At 41.7% G+C, this 25,692-nt stretch overlaps 1 protein-coding gene across 1 annotated transcript; it reads left to right on the top strand.

Annotated features, from left to right (window-relative positions):
- LOC136780560 (zinc finger protein sens-like) lies at nt 1-24,253 on the top strand. Its single transcript, XM_066739009.1, has 2 exons — nt 1-712; nt 15,436-24,253. Exon 2 carries the CDS (start codon nt 15,488-15,490, stop codon nt 16,862-16,864), a length of 1,377 nt encoding a protein of 458 aa, XP_066595106.1. The 5' UTR covers nt 1-712; nt 15,436-15,487; the 3' UTR covers nt 16,865-24,253.
- Nucleotides 24,254-25,692: the final 1,439 nt, after the last annotated feature.

Raw genomic sequence — 25,692 nt, 5'->3', positions numbered from 1 at the left:
CTGGTTTTCGTCGAGGAGTGTGTTCTGTTTTTAGATCATTGGAATGATCAGTGGGATTTTTGGACTGAACCTTTAGAGGAGAGGGATTGTTTTATCGAGAATGAGCTTGGCGGTTTTCCCACGCAAGCGAGCAAGCGCGCGCTTCGAAGAAACATCTGACTGACTGGTAAGCACGTGGCTAGTGCCACGAGGAGCGCGCAGCAGCAAACATTAACCATCGCTGCTCACTGTGAAATATTATTCACCCCCACCCCTCTCTCCCTATTTCTCACTCTCTCTCTCTCTCTCTCTCTCTCTCTCTCTCTCTCTTCTTGTGTTTTGACGTTTATCTTCTTCTCTCAAGAAGCATCAACGGGGAAAAGTTCTACAAGATTCTGTGCGAAAAGTGTGCTATTCTCGTTAATAGTGAACCTTTCTTTGCGTACTCTCCCCCCATATTCATCCGTCAAACTCTCTCTTCTCATCTCTCCTCTTCATCTCTCTCTCACTGACTTTTTCGTCAACGGAACTTTTCTCTTCTTCACTTCCCTTTTCATCTTCTTCTCTTCTCCTTCTTGACGCGATCGTTTCCAATCGTGCATCGAAGGACCTGTTTCGGAATTGTGGTGATGAATGTTTACAACTACTAGCGAAAAATTCAAAAGTGATAAAAATCCGAAGAAAGCACGCGTGACTACCCCTCCGGCTACCAAGTCGTGGAATGACAGATAAGGTAATCTTGTTTTTCTATATAGCTTTTTCTAACCTTTCCGCGATGTTTTTGTCGATGCGTTAAAAATTATTGCAAAATTAGACGAAACTCTTGTTCGTAGATTCGTTTATTGTTACGATTGGATAAACGCGAGAGCCAAGTTTTTAAAGCTTAAGACGACGTGCTTTATATCAAGTGGCTTCTTTGCGTTGCGACGTATATCGGTGAATTCTTTTCACTGCCGGTGATCACCGTGAGACGTTCTTGAATATTTATGAAGCTGCTCGATCTCGCTCGAACTGTCCTGAGAAACGAAAGGGAGGAACGAGGCAGAAAAAGACAGAGACGCGAGAGTGGCCAGGTCGCAACATCTTCATAACTCGATCTTCTGTCTTTTCACGGTGGCGCCAATTTAGAAGACGGCGAGATCTCAATTTCGGTATTCGTCGCCTGTCACTCCTTCAGTTTCACAATATAACTTTCGTTAAATCCTTATATATATTCGCACGAGTATTATATATATATATACGGGCCTATAATTATTATAGCCGGGTAGAAAGAAGAGCGAGTATATAGTCTCGGTTTGAAGAACTCGCGCTTAGAAAGGTAAAACGAGATTAGGAAACGAGAGATTTAAAGGCGAGACGTTGGAGGCGTTTGCTCGGGAAAACGGTAGCCGAATAAGATAAGATTCCCGCGGGGAGAAAAAGTAGCCGGCACTTTCGTTGCTCGTGACTCGAAATATGGAATAGCGAGGAGAAAAACCAGTTTTTAGGAGGCTCGCTCGGAATTTTGCAAAAACTGGAAGAGACGCCCACGCTCGTCCCCGAGTTATACGCAGCGATGGAGAATTTCGTTGCACCGTCGCGAGAGACGACGGTCGACGATCGAGAGGGCCAGCTAGCCTTATGCGCGCAGGGAGACCGAAGCGCGCGATTCCGCGCGGCTACAGTTTCCTCGCTCATAAATACCCGCGATCTCAGCGACACGAGGAGCTGCTGCGCCCATTTGCAAGGTATAAGTAATGTCCGATAAGCAAATGTAAGCTAATGAAACTCGCTACGGGACCAAAATAACAGCTCTTGCGACGCTCGCCGCGGAAACCGTAGCTAGAGATGCTTGACAAGCGATAGCAGCTCGCCAGAGATAAAAGAGGTAAATTTGCTGGAATAGCGTGGTAAAATCAAGAATGGAGTACGAAATGGACGAAAGGGTTATGAAGAATAGTAATAGTGGATGGAACGGTTGTAAGGGACATAAGTAATTTTAACGAAATAGTTGATGGTGACGTATACATAATGCAAAAGCGTAATCGCGTCGCTGGGTTCTTGCGAAGTCGTTTATGTGTCCGCTTTTAACGATCGAGGCATAAAATGTCTCGAATTCTCGAGAGCGCGATGCATTATTCATCAGGTACCGTGGCAGTCGAGTATAAGGCACATAAGGAGGCACAAGTAGAGGAGTATCGGGCAGCCGAGAGCAGAGCAGAGCAGAGCAGCTAGCCCTCCGTTCCTCTTGGTCCGCCGCCACCGATACGTCGTCGGCTCGGTACTCTCGCGTACATGTACCAGTAGCGCTCTCTGCAGGAACTCCGTGGTTCCGGGGGTGCAGCGCGCGCGCCAACCTTAACAGTTAATTGATAAGAGAGGTAGTAGGTTCGGCGCGCAACCTCGTAGTCGTCGTCACCGCGCGAGGAGGAGGCTGTGCAAGCATTTTTCTTCGCCGAGGAGCGCGCAGATCGAAATAGACCGACGAGACCGTTAACAGTTACGTGAAACCAATACGATCCGCGCGCTCTGCTCGGAAACTGGTTGCTCGATCTATTATCTTCTTCCCCCACTATACTCCCCTCTCTCTCTCTTTATCAAACACGCTTGCTCGCTCGCTCGTACCTTCTCCCTTTCTCCTCCCCATCGGCAGAACCACCAACACCCCACCTCCACCTCTCCTCTTCTCCCTCCCTCCCTCCCTCCCTCTCCTCAAACCCAACCCCACCCTTTCCTCTTCCTCGCCCTTCTCCGTCTTACTTCGCCAGCTTACCGTTCCTGCCATCGATCTCCGACTACCCGTTGGCGTTTCTTTAATCGACGGTCACCTAAATAATGATGCGTCCAATCATCACGTGATTTCTCACCCGATATACCACGGTGCACCACCCCCCCCCCTCTCCCTCTCCTACACTCGTTTAAATCTCGCAAATTCAAGATATGCCTCTTATCGTATTTACAGTTAAGTCTGTGTATATATATATATATATATATATATATATAGCACGTTCGGTATTCTCGGAAAATCGACAACTTCCGATCAATCGCGTGACAGTCGCGTAAAATTGGTACCAGGTAAGAGGGGAATATACCACTAAATTGCTTCCATTTTCCAGTTGCCCAACGGTCCGAATAAATCTGTGCCAGGAATATTTGAATACCGCTGGATTCTTACACGAATAAGGAACGCGACAATCATGAGATACTCCCAGAGTTTCGAACAATGGCTCTCTTGCGAGTTTTGCGCTCTTGTCCGTGGACTCTGACTATTTCAAACAGTCGAACATCTTATCTTCCAGATAAACGAACATTACTTATTAATCTTGTCCCGACAATGGAACATGAACCATTCGGTTCATCCGTTTCTAACTTTTCCCTCTGCGTTACTTTGGTAATATAGACGATTGAATTAAACTGTTTCAATGTGTTCGCTCGGAGTAATATTGACATAGGTACATAAAATATCTACCGTTGAGCTTCAATAGCATTTCGTCTCACAAGAGCTGGATTCAATGAAATTTATCGATCGACTTAGAATTTCGAATTTATTCAAATAACTTCACGCAGCTTCCCGTTCCTCGCGCGGTGGAGGATGTAAATCTCGGCTGTGGTCAAGTACGGATACTATACGGATTTCAGTGGCTGAAAAGTGTTGCGTGGGCATACCTATACATTACACGTATACACACAGACTCTATTTGTATATATATATATATATATATATACAATATTATATATAGATATATGTACGAGAATACAATGGACCGTACGCTTTTGAATTAAATTCGAGCAGTTCCGCAATGCCATTGTTAATCTCATCGACAATCCTTGGCAGAGCCCCACCTATACCAGACAAGTGTTACTCCTACGCCGTATTATATATATATATATATATACCGAGAGGGAAGGAGTTAAATATGAGAAGAGGAAGATTTGCAACCGTAACGCGAGTGACGTCACTCCGAGCTAGATTTTGCCTTCTTCTCCCTCGCGTTGATTCCGCTTTTGACAGGCACGAACGACCAAAGCTACTACCCTCTTCCTGCCAACCACTCGTGAAACACGTGAGTTGCTTCCAATTTGCATCCATCTTCTTATATATATATATATATATATATAAATGCTGCTTTGCTCAGCTTGCAACACAAATATAAATATCGCGCCATTCCTCTATATCTTCCTTTCTTTTATACGCGTCAGATTCTTCTCAACGGTATAGTAAGTGGTTACAGTAAATGCGATATTTGACTTTTTTGCGATACTTAAAAGACGTATTACGCAAGGAATACAGCTGGGTGGATCTTCGAAACGCCATAGCTCGCTAAAAGATCATTCGGTAAGATCCCGGAGCGCAGGCTTGACATTTTTATGACCGAAATGCAATCAAGCAGCATTACTGCGAACGTATAATTTTTTGCTCCCGCTTGATTTATGATCCAACGCACACGTGAAACCGCCGAATATGGTTGAAGCTCTCTTAAGCAAACTCAAATTCATCAATGATTTGATCTCTTATCTCTGTCCTTTGCTCCTCAACGCTATCGATTCTTTAATATATCGTGCTTCGGATTATCGACACAACTATACTATATACAGAAGACACCTCTGTTATGTGTTTTGCAACAATGATCGATTCCCGAAGTTTGCATTGGTCGTAACATACATAAATACATGTACAAAAATTCTGAGGTTCTCGTTATGCTTGCTGCAACACGTGTTGCTCCTTGTTCTTATACATATTACGCTGTTGTTTGTTAATTTTGAGGATGCTATAGGCGACAATTATTTTAATTCTATATTTGTGTTAAAAATATAGGTTAAGACAAAAATTTAATAAGTATGATTTGCTAGGTTCTCGACTTGGCAAAGGAGCAATTTATTTCTGGAGTGACAATGTTGGTTTTAAGGGTGCTTACATCGGAAATGCATTAGTAATCGTCCAGCGATTATTGTGGAAGGTTGCACACACGCGTTTCGCGTTCATTCCTTGCTCTTTCTTCGAAACGGACCGCCTGCTGCCTCCAATTCTCTTACATGTATCAGAGGATAATCGCGGATTGAAATCGAAACCCGGCCCGTAAAGCGTTCCGATTCCAATCAACGACCGACCATTCGTGACGAGTCCCGATATAGTATGTATTACATACATCTCACCTGCAATAAAGCCATTCGAATAACCCTTGCAGAATATTCGTTTTGTCGAAATAATAACAAATTGCTTGCCCGCAATACTGTACAGAACATGTTAACGAGATTGTTTAGCAAAGAGAACCAATTTCAATTGGAAAGTTTGCATAAATCCCTCGACTTAATAAATTAATCAGCCAACTGTATATATATATATATATATAGAATATTTTACCGTATTATTATTATTATTATCATTATATTATTATATTGCAGAGCAGACTGCTCGTTTTTACGGGAGGGCATTTATAAGTCCAGCTCGGAAAAGTATAATAATAAAAATTGCACAACTCTTCCCTCTAGCTCCACCCTGTTCCCACTTAGACCGATAATGCGTTTCTTCCTCTACCTTATCGATCGCAATTCACTGGTCTCCCTTGATTATAGTGCACTGTAACGATGCAGAAAAAGCATTTGCGGAGCCATGTTGAGTTTGCAAAAAGTTTGAAACAATCGCAGGTCCCAACTGACCTTAAAACCACTTTACGTGACTACTAGCCGTATTGTCTTCCATTATTGGATTTATAAAAACGGGAGCATCTCGCAATGGAATATTCTCGATAAAGGCTTCTTTATAGTTTACTTCCTGCGAAAGAACGGTACCATGTTGTAAATATGTTTCCTTGGGGAGAATGGTGTAAACGAAAAAGACGGGTTATTATTCCAAAATCTCTCGTATATTATATATAAACCATCGAGCGAGACGGTACCCTGTGTCTCTTATTGACACGTATTATTAGCTTAGTATACGATATATTTTATTTAAAAAAAGAATCGCTGTTTCACTCCAGAGTGAATGACAATAGATGATAGGTCAGAAAAAATCTGGCAACTGCGATGAACAAGGAAAGTATAAAAATAGAATATGCGACCTGTAATTACATATACATCAATTAGGCGGGATATTTATTCCTGTCGAGAAAAAGTGCCGTTACTCTCGGAAATGTATTCTATGAGAGAAAAAAGATATTTTATCGCTGTGATCTCGCGGATCTGCATGGAAAGAGTGACTGGCTATACGCATACTATATAGAACCGTCTCTCTCTCTCTCTCTCTCTCTCCTTCTCAGCGTGTATATACCAATATGGATCTCCTTCTGCCGAAAGTAAACAGAGAGAAGCAGAAGAAATGGGTCAGTGATGACAATGCCTGGCACTGTACGTTGGCTGCTCGATCAAGCGTGGAAGAAAGATGCAGAGGAGTCGGGGAAGGGGGGGGGGGGGCAGAGAAAAGGAGAAAGAGAGAGAGGGAGGGAGGGAGGGAGGACAAAGAAGGCAAAGAAGACAATGAGGGAGATGGAGGGATTGCGTTGACTAACAAACGATGATTTCGTCGTACTGCGTGAATATTTCATGAGAACGGTCAAAGAGTCCTGGAGGGCAAGGGGGGGGGGGGGAGGGTCATCGCGTAGATTCACAAACGTTGGAATTAGGAAGAGAGAAAAGATGATGGGGTAAAACAGGAAACAGAGTAAGAAGCGTGATCTATGTTGATAAGGGCGTGGAAGGAACAAGAGTGGATAACTGCAGAGTGGCTATGCTAAGAATTGAAGTTGACTGAAAAAAGTCGAATCGGCACAACGACTGCGACCAAGTTTCCTGGTTGGCCCCGAGGAAAATTCATGAAAATCTATTCCCGATTTCGTATCCGATCGTTGTATACATTTGCGTGATATTGTATTACTATTACCCTTCTTTTACAGTTCTGTTCGAATCAAAGTCCGATGCTGACTTGTTTCGAGCAAACAGAAAATCGCGTAAATTCGCTCTCGTACAACGTCTATATATATATATATATATATATATATACCTATATCGGTGCTCGCAATTCCTCAATGCTATTTGCAATATCCAAATGGACTGCGAACTTTTCTCATCACAGAGCATTGTATTTACCGAGCACTAGTTTTTTCACTTACCACAGTTTTCACTCCTTTTAAATCAGAGTTACGGTTACTAGTATTTCCAGGAATACGCCGCACTGATTTTTCAGCTATTACGCCAATTACCAGTCTTGAATAATCAAGTTTCTCGAGCGACTACTGCAGTGTTAAAAAAATATCAACGTGACACGGTTGTGTCTCGATAAAAAGCGAATATTAATTTATATTCGCGCAAAATTGCTTTCCCGGTCCTTAAGGATTTTGCAAGTTTCAGTCTTGATTACGCGTTGCAAGGGGAAAGAAATTCGCTTCGGTGCGAGTAGAAGGAGGTTGCATCGCGGATAACGGAAGGTATGCTCGCGGAACGTCATTAGCGACGCTAATCGACAAATGCCTCCGAGAGATTCCAGGCCGGATGTACAGACCTCGCGCGCGCACTGTACTGCCTGCAGTTGCAAGCGCGCGCCTTACAGACAGCTTTTTCCATCAGTGACCAATTAGCAAACAGTCAATTTCGCAAAGTCGGATGTCCTTTAAGAGCCCTCCATTAATATCCAGCGAAAAATCCTCATGAGGCGCTGCTTCAATCTTTGCATCATCAACAATATTACTACCTTTTCCGCCAATTTTTTTTACCAAGCAGTGAAATATTGCGCGAATAGTTCGCGTTACGGCACGAGAGATTAGCATTAAAAAGGTGGAAATATTCGATTGCCCGTAACGTTTTTAGCCGAGGCGGCAAGAAAAACTGGCTCGAAGGAAAAATAATGCAGCTTTCCACCGTTATGATATCGACGGAATGATGATTTCGTAAACTCGGATATCCGCCGAGCATTTGTATTTATAAATATATATATATATATATATATAGGTATAGATTTATAGGTGCCTGTGTGTATTATAGGAATAAAAGACAATCGTTATCCCTCGACATGATTTGCTGGAACTTTTAGCCGACAGTTGCATCGCTGATATAGCCGCGTGGATTTCTTTCTCGACCGTACCTCCTCCCGTTTCCTTTTCCAGGTTTTTCCGCGGATAAGGCATCTGACAAGCGATCACCGCTGTCGCCAGATACGGACGCAACACCCGTGAGAAATCTCACTTCACATTGTTGTGTATACGCGACACAACTTTGCGCGCCAACGTCCTTCTTTCTCGCTCTTCTTCCGTCGTGGAAAACCAGATAATCCTACCGTACTTCCCACACCCAAGCACACGGAACGATTCTCCACTCGGAGAAACGCGCTATATAAATACTCTCTTGATTTATACACGGTGCTTTTTTCGGCCAGTTGGAAGAATTTCTATCGATGGAAATTCAGGAAAAACGAAACAAAGCTACGCGGGGAAATGCTATTAATCATACAGCGAGATGCTCGTGATTGGACCTGAGTTTACAAGCTTATCGAGAGTCGTATAATATACTTTGGGCCATGAGAAAGTTTAAGGTTTGTAGTATATAAATCAATGAATAAAGTTGCTACCAATTCACAAGCATATTTTCATACTTTCCTCTCTCTCTCTCTCTCTCTCTCTCTCTCTCTCTTGAATATTATTCGAGTGTACAGCTGAAAAGTGCCTCTCGTTCTGCTTCCCCTGGTGAAATAGTTGAGCAGACACTCGTAATAACGTTCGTTATGCACGTGCAAAATATATTTGGCAAACTGGCAATTTATCTGCGTGAATGGGACAATAGGAAAATAACCCATATGTATTTATATATAAATTAATAAGGAGAGCCTCGAATAAGGCGGAAGAGCCTAGCACACGTTAGATGTTTGTCGGTTGTTAATAAACAGATTGAACCATGCTGAAGATGGAATTCGACGAAAGTATAAGGACTTTGCGGTGGTAGAGGGTTCTGCGGGATTCCAAAGAGGCGTGCGGAGATGCTTTGGTTTCATAAGGAAACGCTAGTAATGAACTGGTATTTAGCTAAATCAAGGTATACCGAACTACCGACTCGAACGGCTCATACCACACCGCTCGATCCGTGCAACACTTGAAATACCTGGGATATCGATAGAAGAATTTCTTCTTCTAAGAATAAAACACTGCCGTTTAAGCGATTCAATCGTGCTTTACTTTCAAATTTGTACTTTTCGATCCGATCGTTAACCTAATTAGGAGAGCATCGACTCATTAATCTAGTATATAAGCTACGCTCTGCAGTTATTATACAATTAAACCAGTCCTGCACTTAGCAGCCACGAAGGATCAAACTTCCGACGATAAACTCGGGTTAACGGACTTACACGCTGGCGAATCGAAGATTTCACCGCGAGGTGCGAACCGATGAGAAGATTGTCACGTTCAGTCGACTGGAAAAGAACAAAAGCATTTAGCGATGATTACTTGCCGCTTCTACAAACGCGAATGATTCCGTTACTTAACACTGACGACTGGCGAAACTCATCGTACACTCGAGTGATTATTATTATTAGCAGCTTGTAGAAAAGATTAATCGACGATAACGTTGAAGGAGCGATCGGACAAATTATTAATATCGGAGAGTCTCGAAAGAGAAATGAAGTGGAGGGATGGGATGAGGAGGATGTTGATGTCTTCGCACGGTACAACGAGGAAATCAATTAAGAATTCACAGTAGCGGTGGGTTAATGTAGGAGGAATCACGGATGACACGTTCCTTCCTTGAAAAGAGGATTGCATTTACCGGTGACAGCATTGTCTCCTAGTCGTTGATCCTTCGCGACGACTATTAGGGTCACCGCATCTTTAAAAGCACCGGAAGCCGCCGAGAGACTTCTTAATCCATTGGTCTCGGCCTCGCTCGCGCTATAGGCAAGAGAGGCCAAATAGCAAAGGGAAATAAAGAGCGAAAAGACAACGTCGCACACATATATATATATATACCGCGTGCTCTTTGCTGCTTAAACATTCGATATAGGGACAGCTTCGTCGTCATCGCTCTTTCTTTTGCAATCATATATATGTATCTATATGTATGTATAATACGACGCATGTACGACTTCTTCTCATTGTCTTCCTCCTGTCTTCGCGCTCTCTGACCTCTGCCACCCCACCGTGTCACCCACGTAACTCGACCCAGCCACTGGTTTACGAAATCAAACGAGATCTAACGATTCGCCCAGCGAACCATTTCTCCACAATTAACGTCTAACAAGATATATATATACTATAAAAAATATGTACATATAATTACCCTCCAGCATGATTTAATTCGCTTATACACTGAATAAGTCTCATATTTACGTTAATTATACGTAGCCTGTCTTATATTGAATTGAGAAAAAATCCTGTCCAAACGACATTAGGTAGTATAAATCATTAATCAAACTTTATTCCACTTTTCATTTCGACATTCTAATCAAAGAAAGTACGTAATTGAATGCCCCACATATGGGGGATAGTCCCTCGAAATGAATACTATACGATATACGCTCTTTACATTGGCTATATTCCTTGTAATCCACCATCTTTCCCATTATTATATAATCGTGTATCGTTCGAAATATCGCTTCGATACGCAACTTTTAATTGTAGCTAACAATATGGGCTGTGTAGTCTCTTTGCAGAAAGCACTTTCTATATGGATTGGAACAAATTCAAGACACAGATGGAGGATGTATTCTGTGTACGACATTTGATGTATATCTCAGAGATGCCGCAACACGATTTACCTAGCTCTGTTATTAATTTTCGTGAAACGATAATTTAGTGATACATTTGGATAGATTCTGCTTATATGTATATGCATAGCTGAACAAAATACTAAATGACTGAAATGTCATAATATTAGGTTTATCCTGTTTGCTGAGAATAGGAGGATAAAAGATCTCGCGGAAAGAGGCTATTAATCATCGTGTGTGCTGACAATAAGAGTCATTTCTAGGGCTATTAATTATCCATTATCCAAAGATTTGATGTGAATGGTTGGCGACAATGGCGGTGCACGAGACACGGAATTTGAGAATACACTGTTCAAAGTGATGACTTGTAAGGTCAATAATTAATTGCCATCTTTCACATGCAACAGAGTTCATGCAGTTAGCTTCGAATGGCATAAATGATTGCAAGAATGCGAGCGTAACATTTATACACCTTTAATCGAGAGCATTGTAAAGAATAAAATTCATTCACGCGACTCGCGACACGTAATAATAACCGTGTATTCGAGCGTGACAATAAAGACACACACACACACACATGTAAGACAGACCGATTAATAAAATAAATGGTGTCGGCAGTTCAAATAAATCGAAACGATATATAAAAGTTCGATTTCCTCTCGAAATCTGCCAGGATGTAAAATCCTCTGCAGGGACCATTCATTTGTCTTTGTTGGCCGTTCTCTGGAACCTTTAGCCACACACAAGAATGTTAATTTGCGAAATCGGCACTTTTCATTGCCCCGTCAAAAAAACTGCTTTACGGCCTTTAAATTAAGGTCGATCCACGCGATAGCAAGTAAACATTCTCGCTCGTAAAAATCCGGGAAAAGGAAAAAAAGAGCAAAATTCTACCTCGCAACATTGTAGCAAAGAAAGAGGGAACAAAGTATAATAGCGGGTATTGGTTTTACAAAATTATTGTAATAAAAGAGCCTTGAACGATTATAAGAAACTAAATATGACATATATACGCAATTACACGAAAACTAATAGCTTTCACTTTGTAAAAATTTGTCCTTTATTAGCAACGCTCGATTTCTTTTTAATGGGATAAGGATCGGTAAGCTACCGTTGCACGAAAATTTCTTTAATAAGCTGACAGTATCGATAAGTTCGATTTCACGATACAATTTCGAATAAATCAACGGAGCCTCGATATACCTCAGGGATAAATCTGATTGTAATACTGCAAATAATGCAACAAATTAAATGACACTATCTACGCCCGTCATCTGATACCGTCTTTGATTATTTTTATTCCGGCCATATCTTATCATTGCTGCAAGGAAAGATTTTCGGCGAACTCAAAGAAAGCTGGATATAACGACGCATTGTGAATTTATTTTAATGAACGAGGAGAATAATTAAAGGTCATGGCCCTTGGCTGAAAGCGGTCGTAAATAAATAGCCATAATACAGAGGCAAATATCGAGGTACATATACACACATACGCAAAGCTGTGTCCTATAATACAGATACGCGTACGCGTGTAAAGTTTATCTTATCCGTATAAGAAAAAACTCGATGCGCTTCTGTGTCGAATGGGCGGGGGTAGGTTGGTTGGCCTGCCGAGCAGGCTGGAACTTTGAAAATCTTCGTACAAGGCTCTCTCACACGTAGCGCAATATTTTCGTGTCGCGCAATGTATCAATTTAGCGACGTATGTGCACTTTATCTCCGACAAGGCGGTGCTTAAAGCGGCGCGCGTCGTAATTAAATGCCGGTACCTCTTGGCCCGCTTATCACCGAGAACCATCGGCTTTGCACCGCAAAACGGTCAGCGTGGTCCAAGGGAGGTGCAATCTTTTTTGCCGATCTTTTTGCCCTCCCCTCCCCTTCCCCCTCTCACTCCCCCCACACCATTTACAAGCATATATATACGTATATCGTTTCACCGTAACGCTGAGAACAATTAAATCGTTAAACCCTGCTACGCTATCTCTCCCAACACTTTAAAGTGTTACACACAGGTGCATGTATTATATATATATGTGTGCGAGGGGCGAGAGGTCCTCTTTACCATCGAAGAAGCGCGAGGCTTACCACGTTGCATTTATCATCAGAGATCAAAGCCCTGAAAGCATTTTCATATAATTATTATAATTAATATTCTCTCTGCCGTTTACACAAAACTCGATTATAAGCACGAAGGAATTAATTTAGAAATACTGAATTATCAAGCTGACCTTGACCGCTTGAAAAATAATAATACAGAGTCGCGAACGAATAGAGTATAGATTCGGATGTGTGATTCGAAGGAAAGAATGTGGCCCTGTTGCTGCTGTAGCACTTATGGTAAGGCAGACGTATAGGTGAACGTCGCGTCGGGAGAGAAATCATAAGAGCGTGGAGCGTGCAAGGACGTAAAAGAGAGAGAGAGAGAGAGAGAGAGAGAGAGAGAGAGAGAGAGAGAGAGAGAGAGGGAGAGGCTGCTGGAGGGAAATACGCGGGTGAGAGAGAAAGGGAGTAAGCGAAAGATCCGCAACCACACCCGAGCTCATCCCAACTTTCTAGAAACCGAAAACTGGATCGCTGCGAGCAGCGAGTGATCGCGAAAGGCGGCAATAAAGCGCGCCGGTGCGGTGCGATCTTTCAGATTCACGTAACTCACTCGCTCGGGTGTCCATCTGTCGCTCCTCTCCTCTCTGTGTGCAGCTCTCTCCCTCTCTCCCTGAAGCTACGCGCACTTGTATATATGGCCCGCACTCATCGCTTTTTCCCGTAAGCATCACTCAGAAGAGAGCAACGGGAGAAACTCCACCTTTCAGGAGACCACGCACCACACCTGCATGTATATATATATATATATGTATATAGTGTACACACACGTCTACCGCACGCCAAAGATCGCGCTAAAAATCCAAGAGAAATTTCGCGCTTTATCCAAGCCTCGGGAGATGTACATCAAGAGATTTCCAAGCATCGAATTACCAGAAGCGGACATTAGTTACCACATTTTTCCAACTAGATTGCATTCGACACACTCTCTCGTCGGGTGTGCCTTTTCATTTGGATGTATACATACAGCAGATGTACCAATTGCACTCGAGACTACGGTCTTCGAATTAAATTCACGAATAAAGGAAGAATTTTTCTCGGTTATGAGCTATTTCGAGGGGGAAAGGATTTATTTAGCGGAGTAACGTTGCTTCTCGTTGAAATAAGATATTTTTTGCCCGGTATGTATATACGATATAAAAATATAATGTTGCATGGATAGGTCGAAAAGTATAGTGTTGCCGCCCCGTCAACACACTGTCACTTTCTTCGATACGCCCTCGCAGAAACGGAAAGCGATATTTGCGCCAACGCATAAACTTTCAAACATTGAGACATCTAACCATCCACGCATTCCCAACACCAATAATTAATGCTTTTTCTATATACCGACACCACACAGGTAGTTTACTATTCGCTCAACTGCTTCCTCTTTCTTTTTGCATTCCGGTGAGAAGTTCTTGCTTTGAGGTATCAACTCCACTCCTCCTTTATCTCGCGCGCATCTCTCATCGCGTTCTTTCTTTATTCCTTCTCTACTTTCATCCCGTTAGATCTTTTTTGTACTGTACTCGCCCTGCCCCATCGTTTGTTCTCTCCCTCCCTCTCTCTCTCTCTCTCTCTCTCTCTCTAGCTTTCGTAACATCGCGAGTGAATTTCTCTTTCGATCGAGTGGACAGTTATTCAAGAGAGAGAGAAAGAGAGAGGGATGAGAGGAAAGGTAAAGCCTACAACTGGAGCAGATCGCGAGAAACGGTACTAAGGATTATTCTTTCCAATGATCAGCATCTCTTCCTCACTGGCCGCTACTATGATAGAGCAAAAAAACATCAAACGTATCAATGAATTTCATTCATTAAATTAATATGTTTTTCATTTCATCATTACCACTCTCTACTCGTAATTAATTCGTTCGAATATATAGCACTCGCGTGATATACGTTCAAAGTTTTAGAATTTGCTTTTTATCTCACGAATAAAGCAGTGAAACTGTTATTCTTTAACAGAAATGTCTAGGTTCGTACAAAAGCGATCTACGAAACAATGAATTTAATTTTACTTTCAACCGTTTGTGTTTATATTTGTGTTTTTTGTACGATGACCCGGAGGAGATGCTTTCACCAATATTTTCAAATCGTGCTTGTTTTCTAGCTACGTCGATTTGTTGACTATTCTTTACTTGACGATAATCACGTTTTATCACTCGACCGAGAAAGAAAGTTAAGAGCTATGAAACGGTTGATTTATAGTTGAGACAAGGGATCACTTGTTAACTACCAGGATGCTTTAGCGATGCTGCCAAACCATATCGTGCCTTTAAGACTATAGTTATATTATATTTTATATTATATATATCATATGTTAGTAGTTTTGGCATGACCGTATTTGAAGGACTGGACCATTTCGTAATCGCCCAGTTGACTCGATATCATATTTTACTGGATCGTACCAAGCTATACGTTGCCCAACACGTCAAATTTCACTTTGTCCAATTCGTCTTCGACTCCTTTTTCGTTCTATGACACTCAACGATCCGACATATTTATCCCCATTGAAACTTGTCTAATGTATACGAAATACGCAAGTACGTCACTACTTATATACGAGGAAGCGCCATATTTGTCCAAAGGACGTAGATTCGTGTGGCGAGGGATATAAATTACGAGTGATTAATAAAACGTAGAGATAGATAAGGTCTTTTGGCGAATAAATATCGAGTTTGTATAAAGTTATGGCGTTACTGTCTGTTGCAGGTAATCTCGAAGGGAAAGCAGGAGCAAATGCGAGGGTGACAGAGGCGGTGTGATGAGCGGATACCTCGGTAGCATCACCCTGCCCCCGACATTGCTGCGCGACCCGAAGTACCCTCCAGCCATGCGGGAGAAAGACTCGAGTCCAAGGAAAATGCCGGGTCATATAAGCCCGAAGCAGGCTAGTATATACCCGCTGAGTGTACGCGTCTCGGATCCTGAGGAGCTTCCCTACGATCTTAGTCATGCCCACGGTCGAGGCCTGTCGAGCCCGAGCCTGAACCACCAGCAACAACAGCAACAGCCGCACATGAGTCCCGCCGCAAGACCACCGCAGTCCCATCATCAGGACGAGGCGGATTCCGAACCACTGGACCTACGGGTCGACTACAAGAAGGAGAGACTCCGAGACGAGAACCAGAACGACATCGAAACCTTGAATCAGAATAGTTTGGGTGGAGGACTTCCTTATCAGACGGTACTCTTTCCGCAGCATCACGCGGTCCATCCGCTCGTTCTGGAAGCGATGTACAGATCTCACCATCATGGCTCGACGGTACCCGATCTTCCAAAGATTCAGGTCAGGGCCCTGCCAACGATGGTCCCTTTACCACCGAACAGGTTCGCTTCGACGACCTCGTCCACCTCATCCTCCTCGTCCCAGCAACCAGTCAGGATATCCAGTCCTGCGCTAGCTCAACACGCCCAGCAACAATCCCAGAGTCACCAGCAGCAACAGCAACAGCACCACCACCAACACCAACAGCAGCAGCAACAGCAACAAAGCTCCACTCTATCCTCCTACACCATCAGCGTTCAAGCTGGACTCAAGCCGAAAGACAGATACTCTTGTAAATTCTGCGGCAAAGTTTTTCCACGCTCGGCCAATCTCACGAGACACCTGAGAACTCACACGGGTGAACAACCGTACAAATGCAAGTACTGCGAGAGAAGCTTCAGTATATCGAGCAATCTTCAACGACACGTTAGGAATATTCATAATAAGGAAAAACCGTTCAAATGCCCGCTTTGCGAGCGATGCTTCGGCCAACAGACCAATCTCGATAGACATTTAAAGAAGCACGACGCGGACGGCCCGACGATACTGGACGAGGTGCGTTCAAGGTATCACGGCCAATTACCGCGAGCCGATGAATCATATTTCGAGGAGATACGTAGTTTTATGGGTAAAATCACCTCGCAGAGACAAGCTATACCTTACTTCCCTGGCCTATTGGGTCCAGCTGCTGAGGACTTTAGAAACGAGAAGCACATCCTTCAGTTGGACGAGAAGAAGGGTGACTCATCCTACTTCAGTGACCGAGATAATCTTAGCTCGAGATCGAGTAGCACGACTAGTAGGCCGGAGAGCGTCCAGGAAGAACAGAGAGACGCTGCATCGCCACCATTATCACCTGGGAACAATACTTGAGTCAAGCTTCTCCACTAATCATTATATACCTTACAGCTGTTACTTGCTTAGACACGAGCCACGCTGAATAGCTAACGACTGACCAATAATCGTCCTTGAACTCTTATACTGCGTCAAGTACGAAATGGCGGTATATATATATATAGCTATAAATATATATATATATATATATATATCACCAGCACGGGTCCTTCTTAGCCGTGGATCATCGTAACTCGTATTTATAAGGATTGGCTCAAGAAACGAAAGAATTAAAGGTTCCACTTGCAAGCGAGCAATATGTTGCTTGAAACGCAACGCTTTAAGAAGAAACGGCATCTGTATAGTCATTGTTACATCTTGCATCATCTCACGATTCGCGCTTTTTAATACGAGAGCCTTTTAATTAAGATGGATAGGTAATAAGACTTTTACGTACAATAGCCATAAATTATAGATCTAAATCCGAATAAATCTCCTCCAAATAAATTGCTAAATCACATACTATTTCAATTGTGATTTCGGATGTAGGAGGCTGGATAATTTTCGGGTTCTGCTACTACTAGTTTTAAATAAACGCAATTTATACGATTTATCCGCTAAATTTGCTATTCTATCGAGATTTTTTCTAAATTATCATTTCACACTCGTTTATAAAAGATACTTTTCTACGTGATCCGCAGGGCCGCGTCTTTCTCAATTTGCTAGCTGTCGCGAATTTTAGCGCACCGATCGACGTCGTTGCAATTATTATTCACATAATTATTATTAGGGACTGTTGTTGTTCCACCCGTTACGTATACGTAATTCATTATTATGGTCCCTTAGCGCATAAATCATTCCTATGAGCAATGACATTCCGCTAATTTCATTAAATTCAAGAAACACGATAACAACGCGTATATATGATTAGAAATTAAATTGTTTCGCTAAAATTATTTAATGCACAAAGCATATAGCGTTGACGACTGATCTCGTAAATAAAATAATTTAAAGCGGAAGGTAAGAAAGTAGCCGATCGATCCTCGCGTCTCTTTCGTAATGTGCATAAATGTTGCGGACGCGGTGGTGGTGTCGGTTCGCGCAATTCGGACGGGTGCATTCAACATTCCACGGCACGCCTGAAATTATTTATGAAGCAGAAAACGTGGAGGTTATTGTTGTCGGTGTTTCATTATTGTAGGAAGAATGATGAAAAGAAGTTGTACGTTGTAGGAGCGAGGAGCGATTAGCAATAGCTGCGTAATCGATGGCTGTGGTTTCGTTCGGGTGGCGGTATCTGTTGTAATCGGATCGCTTTTCGCGCTTTCCACAGCAGAGTGGAGCGCCAGTGGAGCAAGAGAGATATCAAAGCAATGAGAAAAAACGCAAACTGGACTAGAGGAAGTTGAAGAACTCGGAGCCAATTCGTTTCAGTAGAAACGCTAGAAGCGAGATGCCGGACCGAAACGGTGACTCTTGCGTTTTACGACCTAGAAAGTGAATCTGGTGAGCAGCGATATGGATCGACGATCCTAAATGAACCAATAATAAAATCCAACGTTCACGCTTTACTATATACATATATATATATATGCAAGCATAGAGTTTCCAGCCACTTCGGTGAATGTAAAAATTTCCATCAACTATATATTCTAGCAGTATATATTAAAATTTACCCCCCCCCCCCCCCCACCTCCACTCTAATTTCGCGAAAAAACAAAACTAAAGTGACACTGATCCGGCAAAGTTTGCAAGATTTAATTTATAAAAGAGCGACTGTAGGTTTTTCACAGAAACGAATGAACGAGGAGAAACCAGACTCGATAATGATTTCACTTTCCGAAGTCGTCAAAAATATGTAAGGTAGCAAGGTGCGGTAAAGTGGCGGTAGCCCCACTAATCTCCGTTCGATCGAAGACTAGCTGACGAGCGTGAAAGTAACGAGATTTCAGATCAGTGTCATCGAAAGTACTTTTACTCGATATCCAGCATGCATCGAGCAAGTGTATCGCGTTTGATAATAACTTAATATAAAGATACAAAGCAACGGTATTGGTATAACCACTTGTAAATAAATAGGAACACGTTCATTTTTCATTTTCGCGACGAATAATCCTTAACAAACACACGTGTGCTTCAATGATACAGTCCTCGGACTCTGATGATGATTTGCGCGTCATTCAATAGTTGGCTGTTAAAATAATTAAAAGCGGATGGTGTGAAATCGTGTGGTAGCATCGTTATCAAGCTTCGAAAGAAAGAAAGAAAGGCGAGGTGGTAGTGGTGGATTGGGAATGAGCAGATTGGAAAGGTTGGAAAACTGGCGCGACTTCTCGTCGGTGCGGATGATCAGCAAGAAGCTGCAGTAACGAGCGGGAGAGTTGGTGGTGAACGGGCATCGGCAATATATCCCACTAGATGATGATATATCCTGCATATCCTGCGGACGTTCGTTGATGCGAAGAACATATAGTAGTATCTGTAGCTAGGGGCCTCGCCTCACCTGCCGCGAAACGATCTAATCACCTTCCGCTCTTCCTTGGGATAGGTGCGAACGGACCGCCACTTTCTAACTCATACTCTTACTCGCGAGATCGATGCTATATCCGCTCCTCCATTGCCTATTTCACTTGAATTTTCATTAGAAACGACCGTCTCCCGCAGTGATTGCACGTAGTAAACAGAGTCGAGTGACCCTCGGGTATCCTCCTATTTAGAAATCCTCTATATGATATATTTTTCATGGAAGCACACACATGTACCTATACGGGTGTGAATGTAAGTTGGTAGTACTTTGGAAGCGATGGTGAGGATCCGTAGACAGGTAACTAAATAAGCGAGACTGGAGTCAATGCGGGTGCAGGGGGACCTTTGACCTTGGCTAATCCGAACAATGACTCGTAAATGCAACATCGCGCCGGAAGAATCGCACGATGTAATTGTTCTTTGAGTGACTGACAAGCGTGAGGGAAGAGTCGCACGAACTTATTGTTTCACTAAAATAAATTTTGCTCATGCTATATAGACGTCGTCGCGTCCTCCAATCGTCTTTCACCACTCTTACGATCGATAGTAGCGATATTTTTTTAATTACCTTTGCAAACACGACGAGGAGTATTCTCGAAAATAGATCAATACAGATCGGTATCTTTATCGCCACGAACAGTTAACAATTCAAATTTTCTTATTAATGCCAAGACGAATAAGCCGTTAGCTTATTAGATTCCAAGGAAATCTCGGGAAATCTCGTCAGACCTTAAAAGGAGCTAATCATCCTTCGCGTTGTGGTCTTTAATACGAACTAGACCTTCGCGCTGGATTCATTTTCTTGGATTATTCGCTTTTGGACTAGGAAAAATGGACAAAGTAGGATGCGATCGTGCGTGCGCGAGGAAAATCTTTGCGCTCGATATAAGGCAGACAATTATTCCGGTTTTCTCGTTACGTATATCTTTTGATCAAAAACACACCCGTTTCCATCAACCGTCTACATACTTTGATCACCTTTCCTAACAGTTTTCTCACTTTCGACTAACGCATGCAGACCGCGCACGGAGCAATTACTCGAATATATATGTATATATGCGAGTCGAGGCTCCGCGTTGCTATAATTTTACGGGAATCACTGCCGGGGCTGCTCTAAAAAGAAAATCATAATAAACGCGCACGTGCGTCCTGTTAATGATGGAATTTTCTCGGTCAGGGGAAGGAATGATTTGCCGATTGACACAGTTACAATTACGACTGCTGCAATTTTGCAAAGAAAAAAAAGGAAGATGACGATGTGGCGGGTAAATTGACGTCCCGAGTGCTGGGAATATAGGAAAATTACGCAATGCAAATCCATCATGCTAAAGATGCACGATGCTTCGGATTGTCGTTGTACGTAAATAGGTAAACAGGTATAGGATGTGGAATTCATGTGGATATATTGGGAAGGGTGATATCGAGAGAGCGTGTGACTAATTGCATGTAGGAGCTTGACGCAAATGGGTTCTTCGAGGGTGGGGGGAGCGCATGTGGGGAGAAGGGGAGAGAAGAGCGCTTGGCCACGCTGGTCGAAAGCCTCGCGAGGAAGATGGGAGGCCTGTTTTTCCCCCCTTTTTTTTCTTTTTCTCGGCTTACGCTCTCCAGTTCTCATACGGTGATATCTCGAGAGCAGCACGCAGCACGCAGCTCGCAGCCGATGGCCTCGGACTTCTCTTGCGTTACACTTTTGCCACGCCCCGATCAGACGGGGCAAGCTCATCGCGAAAGTGAAACGCAATAAAGGAGCCACGCCGAGCAAAGCGAGAGCCTCCTTAACAACCGAGAGAGTCAACTCGAGTAAAGAGAGAACTAGAATGAGGGGAAGAGAGAGAGAGAGAGAGAGAGAGAGATAGAACGTACAACGAAAGATCCTATCGATCGGGACCTCGAGGCCTGGAAATCGTTTTCCTTGCCGCCTCCCACAATCACCGACACGCAAAAGGATACCTTTTACGTTAATTTTTTCAAATATCGATAATGGCCGACATTAAGATCTGCCCGTTATTAGCGCCAACTTATATGCAGCTACTTTCCAATGCGCTTGAAAAATTCATTTATATTTAATTACGAATGACGTACCCCTGTCAAAAAGATTTTTTTTTTTTTTGATTTCCTATTTTTAAAACATTTGTTTCTTTTTGTCGATCGTCCGCTTCCAACGAAAACAGCATTACATAGTTGACGTATTTTCTAACTAGACTTGAAAGATTATTATCAAGTTATTAAAATGTCATTTGAATGATTTTATAGCTCAGACCGTGAAAACAATATTAATCATGCTTACGTTACATACATACTTCATCCTTACCTACATATGTTGGTATACGAAGAATCTCCTATTTCTGCTTCTCAAAATTGTCGGAAACTTGTGATTTCCGGTCCTGCCTAAAAAGCGACAGTCTAGCAAATCTGAAAATAATTTATTAAGACAAGATAGCGTGTTAATTTTAATTGTTGACTGATGTCAAGTTTTCATTGCCTTACGGTAAATACAAATGCTAAAGATATTCTTTATTTATGGAGCTTATGATAAATATCGCAAAATTTATAATGTAAGTAAGTGATAACGAACAAAAGACAATATGTATAATACATACAAGAAAATTATTTGGAATGTTTGTTAAATATTTAAATGCAACCATTAGAACGTTTATGTTGACTTTTATGCTAAAATTAAGTAAAGAATAATAGTGAAGTATAATATATTACTATTGATAATTGATCTTCTCAGATGCAAAGCTAATCGATTAAAATTTTCAAGGATGGCTTGTAATTTGATTAAAGATATACAGGGAACTGAAATGTTTATTAAATATACTGGATTGATTGGTCGAGCATCTAAGCGGTTCAATTAATTTAATATGCGATTGTACCTGGAAAGATCGATGCTTAAATACATGGAACTCACGTTACCTTATATTTGTCAAGAGATTTTTATTAAACCATTACGCGTTTATGATATTGACGTGCATTCGTATATTTTATTATTATAATTATAAACGAGCATGTACCTACACTTATCAGTACTTAATTGTTTCGAGGCTCAATCTAGTTAGGAGAAATTTAATGTCGACAATTCTATATTTCGTATTACTATAAGTGCTCGTCCAGCGTATTGCGATGAATTCGGGCCACATCTATTCAAACGTTTATGACATCGTGCATCGAATTAAATTACAATAAATTAAATCGCATAAATTTGCTATTCGTGTAACAATAAACTACATTCCCGAGGATGTTCGTAATAATTTTATATCGAGAGAAGGTATATTTCCATAGTGTTAATTAAACTATATTGTGTTCCGTAGAAGTAAAATAATAGCAAACAGCGTTAAAAGATTCACGTAAGAAATACTCGATGACACGCAGATTAATTGTTAAAATAAGTGAAAACAGTGAGGAAGAAAGACAGAAGATCTCGTGATGTAAGCAATCTCAGATATAACACTTAATTACAGTTGCTGTCAGCGGCCTCTTTTACACGCTTAATGTGTGCCTGAACATGCACAGAGATATACTCCAACACTTGGAAACTCGTCATGGGACTTGTCTAATATATCACAAACAGTTCGGATAATATTTGAAAAAAAAAAGAAACAGACCTTTCGAAGATATTTAAGCTTGCTAAACGACTCGTCGCTAAATGTTTCTATATTACGCTAAAAAATAATCGACGGAATGCTTGCAAAGATGTTGGAAGAATAAAAATTAGATGTTTTATCATCAGTAAAGTGTACTTGGCACGAGACCCTCGATCTGCATGTGAAATTGCATTTTTTCGTACCGAGCAGTTTTTTCTCCTCCTGTAAAATTAGTCAGCCGCTGGTGATGCGTACTCAGATTAAAACTAAAAAGCTCTGTATCAAGTTTTATAAGCATAATGGATGTAACGCGTTCGTGGAGGTATGCGTGAGCATATGTTTACACGAGATTAAATGCATATTGCGTGTGTGTGTGTGTGTTTTTGTGTGCGTGTTTCCATGTGTGAGTGTACATAAATCGTACCACGATTGTGATTTCACCGAGGTTACCGAGTTATACGTACTTAATTTTTTAGCCACGTGGACGACGCCGTGGGCCAAGAAAGCTATAAGCGCTCGTTACCTTTAGAACAAGTAGATTTAAATTTAGTTGAACCAAGCTTTTCGAGATCAGTGCAATCGCCTATAACGAATAAGCAAGTGCCTTAAGATCGAGACGAGCGTTCAACCAATTTGTCTCCATATACAGCAAACTGTTAAGTTATATGTAAATAGATTTTATGTTAAATGTAACAGATTTTATAAGAGCAGTCTTAGGCGCGACTAAGCACTTGCTCAATATACATATTCACGTTTTTTTTTTATTCTTGTTTCGTTTTTCTTCTAAAAACCTTCTCATAAATTTATTAATAAAATACATTCCCGTTTATGTACCCCAATTTGGCGTAAGAATATTTAAAAAGTCTGTCAATTAATGTAAGCATATTTAGTTTGAGAGCAATTATTACTCGAATGTGTTATCTTAATAATGGAACACAGAAATAACTTTATATCGATACTGTTGTGAACAGTAGCCAAATTAAAGATTCATATTATTTTTTGGATTACGATCTGTTAAATTAATGTCTATTTATTTTTGCTTCGTTGTGCCTTCTGTGTTTCATTTTTAGAGAACACAAGAACAAACGACAAACGCGTTCACGCGAGTAATAGTGAATTTTCCGAAGAGTTTTAAATAATATTTTGTATGTTACATTTAATCTCTACTCGAATGATTTTAATAAGCAGCCCTCACAATTGTGCTCCTACATTCTGTACAACTTAAGAATTATGTAGTCATGCATTGTGTAGTATAGTGGTGACTGTATATATGTCAATATGTATTATTCGATGCAAAAATATATTATATATATAATTATTCGTTTAAATGAAACTTTATCTTCTGTACAACTACCGCATATATGATATCAATAGGTTATCCAACTCTTTCAATTTGTAGAATGGGTGAATTTCCCCGAACAAATGTACAACATGATATTATTGCTAACTGTGAGAATGAAGGAATCATTAATTGATAGAAAAGCCTTAATTGGAGCTTTTCTTAACAAGCTCGAAGGTTTCATGAATTAATTTGAACGAGAACATAAATCTTTGTCCAAAGTTGAGGTCTTTATGAAAAAGTATCACGGTAAAAAGCGAAGCAAAAGAAATGAGGATCCTGAACAAAGTAAGTGACATTTTGCTTTCTCCCATGATACCGTGCTGGACTTGGTGATTTCGCAAAACCAACCATCTCCCCTCCTCTCCCTCTCTCTCCTTCTCTCTCTCTCTCTCTCTCTCTCGGTACGTCTCCTCTGGCCAAGGGAGGTCACCGGTTCAGACAAAAATGGGCCTGTTTCCAGAAAATGAAGCCTCTCGTTGCAGTAGAGAGGGTCACAATTAATGTGAGAAACACAGTCGCTGTGTCAGGGTCATAGGTGTGTGAGAACCGGAACACTCGGACAAACGGTAGACTTGTCCACCATTTGAGCTGCTTTAAATTAAATTTTCAAAGATGAGCTGCCACATTAATGTATAGATAGTAATGTGATTCTTCGTCAAAATTGATACAAAAATTGCAAGGTAAAGATGATAAAATATGCGATCATCCGGAGAAACATAGCGTCGTCAGAGCAGTGGAGCATGAAAAAGATTGGACGAACAGAAAAGTAAGTTTATTATCATAGTTGAATCTTGTTGATTTTTTTACAGGACGCGCGACGCCTTCGCGTTTCGTGCAAAAGCAGAGCAGGTCTCCTTCGTCAAACGTTGTGGATCCATAAATAAAGTTACACTCACCTCGACCAAAGTTAGCCTGGAGGTGATCAGATCGGGCCTGCTGAAGAATATACGTATGCCTCTAGCTAAAAGGCTTCTTGGCCTCGAAGAGGACGCGACTTTGACCTAAATAGCAAGACAATCTGTGCCGCGCAAAACGCTGCAGATGAAACGCCTCTAAAATCACTCGGTACCCGACATCAAATGATACCATCTGCCATCGCTGCTCTCCACAGTTGAGAGTCCAGACTGGCCAGACTGCAACCAGCCAGCCCTTCACTCTTCCATGCGGCTATTCAAGTCACCTCCGGCAATCTCCGATATAATGTCCAAATTAAACCTCTTTGGAGTTTTTCTCTTCTTACGTGCTTCTCTTTCCTCTCCTCTTATAAAAGTCCTTGATTCTCAATGAAACTACATAAGAGCCATCTAAGTATACGTAAACTTATTGTAATAGTAATTTTTAGGGACCACGATAAATTTGAACAATTTCTTACTTGACCTTCGGGGCAATGACAATAAGGATGACACATTGCAAGT

This window comes from Prorops nasuta, unplaced genomic scaffold, assembly GCF_024137725.1.
Source record: "Prorops nasuta isolate Cenicafe-Biocafe unplaced genomic scaffold, Cenicafe_Pnas_1.2 PNAS00019, whole genome shotgun sequence".
In the NCBI taxonomy this organism is placed as follows: Eukaryota; Metazoa; Arthropoda; class Insecta; order Hymenoptera; family Bethylidae; genus Prorops; species Prorops nasuta.
Note: the sequence above shows the minus strand (reverse complement) of the source record. Positions and strands in the feature narration are given on the sequence as shown.